This window comes from Henckelia pumila, chromosome 3, assembly GCF_033568475.1.
Source record: "Henckelia pumila isolate YLH828 chromosome 3, ASM3356847v2, whole genome shotgun sequence".
NCBI classification, from domain to species: Eukaryota; Viridiplantae; Streptophyta; class Magnoliopsida; order Lamiales; family Gesneriaceae; genus Henckelia; species Henckelia pumila.
This window is the reverse complement of record NC_133122.1, coordinates 173,267,258-173,276,573: the sequence shown is the minus strand read 5'-3', so window position 1 is coordinate 173,276,573 and position 9,316 is coordinate 173,267,258. Positions and strand designations below refer to the sequence as shown.

Here is a 9,316-nt window from a genome sequence, read left to right as displayed (position 1 = left end):
TCATATTTTATTTATTGTTAAAAGTACAAAATGATAATTTATCATTTTTATATAAAATTTAATCAATCAAATCAAATAAACTATGATCCATCAATCCAATCAAATACTATATTTATTATCATTATTTATTTATTTATTTATTATATTATATTATTTATGCCATCATAGCGGCCGAACGATACCTTAGCGTTTAAGGGTTTAGATTTTCCAATATTTTTTGCCTAAATTTCCAATATTTTAGCAAGGGTTTTTATCCATCTGATTCTGGTAAAAAGGGTTTTTTTTTTTTTACCGAGGTTATAGAAACTGGTAAAAGGCGTTTCATCTTCTCAGCCGGCCGCCGTCGATATGCCTAACCACTACAGAGCCGCCGTATGTTGAATCTTTACCTCACTTTCGGTTTCTCTTGCTGCTGAGTAATAAATTTTCAGTATGTATTCTTATTTTGAAGGGCAAGAAAAAGGAAGGACATGCCGCCAAATATGTCACCAGATCCCAAGCGCTCAAGCACCTTCAACTCGGCCTTTCATATTTCAGGTTCTTCAATCGAGAGATGTTCTATGTCCAAACATGAAGGGATGCGCTCATTTTTCTTCACTGAAAATTTAACCATTTTTATATGCGTATCACTTGCTTGGGTTGTGCCTCTATTTTTATTTTATTTTTTAAATCAACTTTTGTGATATGCACTCGTTTTTTACTGTAAAAGTCTTCACACTTTATATTAGAGTTTATTTAATTTAAGCTCCTTCCAGGAAATTATGCATCCTAAAAGGTGTTTTCCCTCGGGAACCCAAGAAGAAGCTGAAGGGAAATCATAATTCATATTATCACGTGAAAGATATTATGTTTGTCAAACATGAGCCCATTCTAGAAACATTGAGAGACATGGGGGCATATGAAAAGAAGGTGAAAAAAGCCATGTCAAAGAAGAACAGGGATCTTGCTGAACGACTTTTGACAAAGAAGCCTACTTACAATCTTGATATGCTTATTAAAGAGAGGTGAATGTGACAATTTTTAAATTTTGTGGTATTCTGCTTCTTATATGTTATGGACTTATGGTATTGATTCTTGCCTGTTATTAACTGTTCATCGCTTTGACATTTAGATATCCTAAATTCATTGACGCACTGAGGGATCTTGATGATTGTCTTAGTATGGTACACCTGTTTGCTGCATTGCCAGCTGTGGATAGGGCGGTAAATGGAGAAAATATTCCCGTTGACCGTGTTCATAATTGCAGAAGGTTACTTACTGTTCGTGGTTGTTAAAATGGTTATTGATTTTTAGTAAAATGTTCAATTGTGCATAACAAAATGGTCCTTGCATTAATGTGATGTTTGGTTCTTTGTTTTGAGTAGGTTGAGTCTTGAGTGGCAGGCATTTGTTTCTCGCACCCACAAACTGCGGAAGACATTCATTTCTGTGAAAGGCATACATTACCAAGTATGTAGGTGTGAGTTATGATGAAATTTCAGTGATCTGTTACTGGTAGTGCTGTGGGTTTTATTGATCCAACTTTGTCTTTAATCTTAATAGGCAGAGGTTGAGGGCCAAAAAATTATATGGTTAACTCCTCATGCATTGCAGCAAGTACTGCCAGAAGTTGATTACAAAGTCTTGCTTACATTTTTGGAATTTAATGAGGTCTGTTTATGAGTCTTATCAATGATTATGGATGGCTGTTTTATTTTCACAATCGAGGTGGCATTAATACACAAAGTAAGCTTCATGTTAATAATTCTGAAGATAGAAGCTAAATTTTTTACTCTCAGTGGAGACTATTTTGGCTGCTTGGCCTGAATTGGTATTTGGTCATATGGGTATCGGATCATTGCCAAATAACCTAATGAAAGCTAAAATAAGTGCAACTGCTAGTATTCTATTGCGATTTTGGATGCCAAGTTTCTTTGAAATTATCATCATTTCATTAAAAAATTTGAAATTTCTTGTTTTTCCGCTCGTGGACACTGTCAATGAATTGACGGTTTCTTTTTAAAGAATTCAAAATTTATTGTTTTGTATTAGGCTAACGATATTGTCTCGATTCACCCAGTGCTCATTCTTTGTATTATTTGGCTGCAGGCTCTCCTAGCATCAATTAACCACAGACTCTATAATTTGATAAACTTGAAATATCCCCCCATCCTTGACCCTCAGCTGGAAGCTTTTGCTGCAGGTATATTTATTAATCATCGTCTGAATTGCGGGATAGGACTTTTTAAAATTTGAAAGTGCTGCATTTTGATAAATGGACCTCGATTAATTCTATTTGATTGAATGCAGATTTTTATGCCTTGTCAAGATTATTTGTTGCGAAAGATTGCACTTCCTCAATGAAGACAGCTGCTGCCATTTCATCTGCATCTGAGCATACCAAGATCCAGCAGAAGGGGACTAACCATGATGAATCTGTAGTTCGACATGCGCAGCTTCAACAACTTCTTTCTTCTGATGAGCCTGGTGCTTTGATGCACCTTGCTGTAGATGCTACAAGTGAGGATGACGAGGATGCAGACACAAGAGAATGTAAAAATCTCTTCAAGACCGTTACATTCTTCTTGAGTCGTGAGGTAAGATGTTATGCTATTACTTGTTATTGCCGAAGATTGTATGTTGTTTATGGATACAGTTCAATCAGTAACAATCACTTGACTGTGTATTTTCTGTTAAATATTGGGCCATATGTGAAAGGTAGCCAGGAAAATTTCATCAACCATCATTGATTTAAATCTGAATTCCTTGATGTTTGGCTTTAGATCAATAACGATCCTCTCCCCCAAGACCCCAGTGATACTGCATGTGCTATAGTGTTGCTTTTGTCTCTGGTTCATTGAATCCGAAATCACTCATGCACCCAATTTGTGATGATTTTGTTCTGGTGTGTCTATATTACTGCAGATGTATATTTAATTTGTGCCTATTTATCGATAATCTATCACCGATTCACTGTCATGGTATCTTTCTTTTTTTTCCCTTTCTGTCGAATCCCTCTCTTTCTTGGCCTCCTGGTAATACACTATTACCTATGGAGTTTTCCCTTTTTTTCTCTTTCATTGCACCTTTAGAAGTGTGAGCGTCCTTGTACAGGTTCCTACAGAGTCATTGCTGTTTGTCATCCCTGCTTTTGGTGGAACAGTTTCTTGGGAGGGTGAAGGAGCTCCATTTGAGGAGTCCGACCAGAGCATTACTCATCAGGTTTGCGATTTTTACTCTTTTGGAGGATAAATGCTCCACAAATGATGTACAAACAAACTTTGTAATTTGTGTCCTGGATCCATATTTATTGTTCATGTACATTGTGTATTAGAGTTTTTTTCTCGGGTACTATTTCATGTATTCTCTCATAAACCAAAATAATAATGTCTTCTAATCCTTTGTACCGTACTGTACTACTGGCCATTAGAAAATTTTTTGTCCTTGTCCTCTTCTGTTCTCAATTCTCAAATCTATATACTATGGCAACAGAGATGATGAAAATCAAGGGTGAATTGTTAGAATCTGGGTCAGGTGCTGATTAAGAAGTACAGAATTATTGCATCTTTTTTCCAACCATGAGTTTCTTGGATCATTTAAAGATAGTTTGATTAAGCTGGAGTATTAAATGTTTGCCGTAGAGTAATTTATTCTGATTCTCAAATCACAACCGTCTTTTGAAAATTTTATGAGAATACTTGAACTTTACAAGGGATAATCTTTTGCTTTTGGCTATTTGTTTTATACAGTAGAAATTTGAGACACCTCAATGATAATTGAAACACCATACACACATGATTTCATGTAAATGATGTTGAGTTCATAACTGAGGAAAATTGCCTCAATTTTCGTGGTATCTGTGATGTTGGTATTTTTGTGCATATTGTTGGGTGTGTTAGATTGCTTTTGTTTTTAAGTTAATTGTGGCTATTAAGAGCTTCTGAGATTTGTATTGATGTATGGTTGCGTCTGCATGCAGGTTGTGGATAGGCCAACACAGTATCACAAATTCCTGTCCAGAGATTATATCCAGCCACAGTGGGTTTATGATTGTGTAAATGCACGTATACTATTGCCAACTGAGAAATACATGGTGGGATGGTAAGTTCAGGAACAATTGATCTTGCTGCTGAAGCTCTTTCACAGAACTCTCTGAATCCGTAACTTGTTTGGTAGTTCGTGTATGGTTGTATTTATTTATTTTTCAAATTCCGGGGCCTCCATATGCCACACCCTCTCAAAAATGAAAGATGAAAGCACATCAGCACCCAAATGACACTGCTGTGGCTTTAAGCTCCATTTGAGTGGCTTGTGATGTAGAATGACACTAATTCCTTCTCATTGTGAATGAGTCATTACGAGTTGAGTTGTTGAGGCCAGTGTGTGTTATAGGTATCTAAATGCATCTGTCTGATGGACCTCGGATGTAGGACGGCGACTCGAAATGTTACCTTGTACTACATGCTGTGCCCTTACGTTCCTGATGCATAGAACTGAGTTACATGTTGAACTGTTTTGGAGCCTGATGTGGTTGCTTAAAATTGGTGTAGAATAATTTATTAGAATGCTATAAAGGAGTCTTCAGGCTTGCCCTTGCCTCAGTTTTTCTGTCATAGTTGGCGATTTTTTTCTGAATTTTTTTTTATTGTTCTACTGTTTCTCCTGTTCAGCAAAGGAATGGTTTTGTAAAAAATATATTAGCTTGTACTTCATCTTGTTGTTTCAAACATTTTCTATGGCGTTCTTTTGTTTTGGTCTTGAAGTTTTATGAATACCTTTTGGTTAAACTGTCTCGTTATGATGTTATTAATGTTTTGTATATGACTTGAATTTCAACAGTGTACCTCCTCCACATTTGTCTCCATTTGTGGATGATGAAGCAGAAGGTTATGTTCCTGAATATGCAGAAGCTATTAAACGGCTGAAAGCTGCCGAGAGAAAAGGAGCTCTACGATTGCCTGGCACTGGAAAAGAAGATTTAGGTGATCCTCAAAGTTTCCTGGGTGTTGATGATCGAGCAGAAGCTATTGAAGCAGCTGAGAGAAAACGGAAGGTAATAGCATCTTGGTGGAACCCTATGAGAGTGAGAAGTGGTGATTAGAATTTATTACTCCTTGAAAGTTGAATAGAGAAGATACAGTTCTCATTTCCGACCCTACTGTAATGTGCTCGTTTTCTTCCCTTTCTCCCCTTTTCAAGTGTAAAAAGTGATTTTATGTTGGTCATACATTCTGTTATTAAAGTCTACATATTAACTCTTTGTTTCAAATCATCAGTTGAAGCGGCTAAAATATTTGACTCTATACTTCATGGATTCAGATGACAATGCAGGCGAAAAAGCATCAGCATGAACTGGCACTAGAACTTGAAGGTGTGCAGTATTCTGCTATCTCCGGTGAAGTTCAAGGCGAGGATGCTGAAGGAGATGCAGCATATGATTTGAATCAAATTGCGGAGGATGCAGCCAATATGTCCAAGATTGGAATGTCAGGCAAAAAGAGAAAGCAATGGGAAGCCATGAAAGTAAGGCAGTCATTTAGTATATGTTTCTCTGGTGCCTTCGATCATTTACAATTTATTTTCATTTTTGCACTTGAGACTCTCTGTTCTTGATTATTATTTTCAGAAATGTGATGAAAGGAAAAAGGTCTACACAAAAGAGTTGGAGGAACGTAAGAAACATGAAGGCCAGAAATCAGAGTAAATTCTTATTTTATTTAAGTTGTGCTATTTATATTTTATAAGATAGTCTGAAATTTAATATTTAAGTTATGCCTTTTAAGCTCTTTTCTGTGTTGTCCCCATTACCAAGTAATTTCTAGGCTTCAACTGGTTTGTCTTTTACAGCAAAAATTCGAATCAAACCATGTTGATAGGTTTTATAAAATAAACCAAATCTAGACTTGTGTTGGTTTGGATGGGTTTGAACTTTGAATGATGAATCCCAACTGACTTGAGTTTTTCAATCAAATATGTGGGGACATAATTCAAAATTTTAAATTTGATGTTATAAAATAAATAAATATTAATATGTACACAAAATAAATCATTCAATAATATATTATATTTTGATAATAGTTTAAAAATATAAATTTTAAATGATCTATTTTAGCTACAGAGTAAAATTATGTTTATTTGTTAAAGTAAAATTTTATATATTTGAATATTTTGTACAAGAAACATGTCTTCAGTACATAAAAATAACATATTTTAGAATCGAACAATATAATCTATTTTTGAGAAGCTGTTACGATATAACAGGCAAAGTTAGTTTAGGTTAATGCCCATCCATGTATAACCTAATCTCTGGATGATCGGGGACAAATATAATGAAAGAAATTATCATCTGACCAAAGAAAGACTAGAAATTTATCCTGTATCATTTTACTTATTAACAATCTAGAAAAGTAATATCACTTTCTATCTTAAAACAAGCACACAAAACTCATTTATGAAAGAGTAATGTTACTGGTACAATCAACCTTGTACTACCAATTTTATATCTTAAAAAATTCAATAAACTATTTTATTTATTAAATTTCATGATATATTGAATACAAATTATAACGTCCGGAAATTCGTTTATGTAAATTCGCATGCATAATTAGAAAATTTAATGATTTAAAAATAAGTTAAAAGGGGTTAAATGATTGTGTTATTATGTGAATTATGTGACGAGTATGCACGTTAATTATGACATTTAACCCATTATTTTGAAAGTTATGAATTTTTTAAGAAAGGTTATTTTGATCGCGTAGAGGGGCAGCGGACGAACGAAATAAAATTTTTTTTATCGAAAACTTTGACCAAGGTTTTCAACGGTCATAATTTATTATTTTAAGATTTTATTTTTAAAAAATAAAAGTTTTAATATATATATGTATATAGAAACTCAGTTTTCATTAAAATAAACCATTTTATGGGCTTTTAAGATGCCTTTTAAAGCCCCATAAATTATTATTACCAAAATAAGGAGTTTTTAATTTGATAAATTAATGGGTTTAAAAGTTTTAAACTTGGTTTAATTAATATTTATACAAATAAATAATCTATTTTGGCCCTTATTATTCTCTCACCATTCTCACGTCTACCTATTGATTTTTTTGGCATCCGAAGCACTGAAGTATGGTACACGATATCATTGAAGAAGAGAAGACAAGATGAGAATTGTCATTTGTAGAAGAATAGCTGTACATTAGATGATTAATTGTGGGTGTCCAATAATCAACTTCAATATTACATGTAAATGATTTAAACTCGTCATTTTGTACCATGTTAAGTTCAAACATTCTGCAATTCACACAAGATATATTTTTACTTGTTTAAACAAGTCACAACATGATTAAGATAGTGTTTGGGAGAGCTTCTAGGAAGCACTTCATAGCTTTTCGTTAACAAAATTTCATAAAATTTCAAATTTTTGTTAGCGAAAAGCTGAGAAGTGCTTCTAAAAATCTCTTCCAAACACTACCTAAGAGTTGGTCACTAAGTGGAATGGCGGCGAACTTGAGTTCCAAGTTCAACCAAATCATTCAACCTATATCGCACAAAATTGCCCCATAGCTAACTTCAATGCGTGCTTACCCCAAAACTTGATTATTTCAAGACAATTATTCATCTATCTATCTAGCTATCTATAAAAGCATGAATAAGTTCTTAATTGTGTATTTACTTTTATGTTCTTAATATTATCAAATTTCCAACTTTGTCCATTGCTTTTAAATTTAATTAATTGCCTATTCAATGATGGATAACCTCTAAGACTTCCGAGCATATCCTCTTAGCCTTTCGAGCCAGTTCATTTAGTATTCCGTTTTGCCATTGTGCTTAATATTTTTTTATTATTTATTTACTTCTCGACCTTTGGGTTTCCACAGTTTGACCGTTTGAGTTGGATATCCTCTTTTAGTCTTCCAAGCCCGTTCGTTTGATCTTCTGAGTTGGAATGCATGAAGCACATGAGAACATGTTCCTTCCTCTCATTAGGCCTCACATCCAATCCATTCCAATCCAATCCAAGGAAGAAAACAAAGAAATCTCTTACAATCAAGAAAATGCCGAATAAATGTAGCATAGGTGGACACGCTGGTCGATTTGCAGCTTCTCAAAGAAAACAATAAACTAGATGAATTAGAGTTTGTGAGCCTATGCGACGAGTTCATTGTCGCTGGTACACATACGACATCCACAAAGCTGCAATGGATAATGGATATATAATCTTGTCAAATACATCTACATCCAAACAAAGCTTTATGACGAGAAAATAAGCGTTTTCGGATCGTGAAAAGCTATGCAGCATCAGACCATTGAGGGAGTGGACTTTCGTAGAATACCATACCTGAAAGCAATAATGTTTGGAATCCATGCGGTAACACACTCCATGCCATTTCATCCTGCCTCACAAGGTGACACAAGTCATATGTGAATTGTATGGTGGCTGATATGGGTTGGGACTCAAAGATTTGGGAGGATTCGATGGAATTCAAGCCTGAGAGATTCTTGTGTACTGATATTGCAGAGGCATTCGATATAACAGGGAGAAGAGAAATCAAAATGATGCCATTTGGTGTTGGAATGAGGATTTTTCCAGCTCTTGTATTTGCACTCTTGCATTTGGAAAATTTTGAGGCCAATCTGATTGGAACTTCGAGTGGATTCTTTTCGAAGGTGACAATGTAGATCTTACGTAGAAACCAACACTCACCATTGTTATGAAAAATCCGCTTCATGCTCGCATCTCTCCAAGGACACGAGTTCTTTTTAAGCACAAATCTAATTGTTAAGCAACCCAAACATCAATATTTGCCTTGTACTTCAAGATAAAATTGAAACAAGAAGAAGAAAAAAAAAAGAAGAAGAAGAAGATCGGACAGGAAGGAGACAGATCAACAATAATGAAAAGGATCATGCATGGTGGAATTCAAAGCCTAAACATTGTTGCGGAATCCTTCTCGTGCCTCAGCAAATTCTCTCTTCACGCCTCGAAAACTGTAAATTACATGGCGCTAATTGCATATGTTGTTACTTTACATTTTTGTTCACTATTGAGGATTTGATTATTTCATGGTACACATTATTGCACATAATAATTGAGAAATTGATTAGATTGAGGAGAACAGAGGTGATGGCGCTGTAATTTTCTCACTTACTCGTGAAGGGATTTGAAAAGATGGAAAAAATTGACTAAATATGGTAAAACGGATGAATTAGATGGAGAAACTCTAATTAGATGGGGGAAGTCGAAGGAATGTAAACGATTAAATGGAATAATAGGAGCATTAGGACTTTGATTGATTTCTTGACATTGATACAATTTTTGTTTCTCAATTATAGAAAT

At 34.7% G+C, this 9,316-nt stretch overlaps 1 protein-coding gene across 4 annotated transcripts; it reads left to right on the top strand.

The window, feature by feature from the left end:
- Window positions 1–218: 218 nt before the first annotated feature.
- On the top strand, window positions 219–9,068 carry LOC140890694 (pescadillo homolog). Of its 4 annotated transcripts, none has more exons than XM_073298676.1 (14): window positions 219–372; window positions 452–537; window positions 756–1,004; window positions 1,112–1,249; window positions 1,365–1,449; window positions 1,543–1,650; window positions 2,089–2,182; window positions 2,290–2,576; window positions 3,094–3,201; window positions 3,959–4,080; window positions 4,819–5,032; window positions 5,311–5,502; window positions 5,606–5,679; window positions 7,096–7,237. In XM_073298676.1, the coding sequence occupies exons 1-14, from the start codon at window positions 349–351 to the stop codon at window positions 7,157–7,159; spliced, it is 1,845 nt and encodes a 614-aa protein (XP_073154777.1). In that variant the 5' UTR covers window positions 219–348; the 3' UTR covers window positions 7,160–7,237. The 4 variants fall into 4 exon arrangements, with proteins under 4 accessions (XP_073154777.1, XP_073154778.1, XP_073154776.1 ...); XM_073298677.1 differs by lacking the exon at window positions 7,096–7,237 and adding an exon at window positions 7,857–9,068 and having other exon boundaries at window positions 220–372; window positions 5,299–5,502; XM_073298675.1 differs by having other exon boundaries at window positions 220–372; window positions 5,299–5,502; window positions 7,096–7,234.
- Window positions 9,069–9,316: the final 248 nt, after the last annotated feature.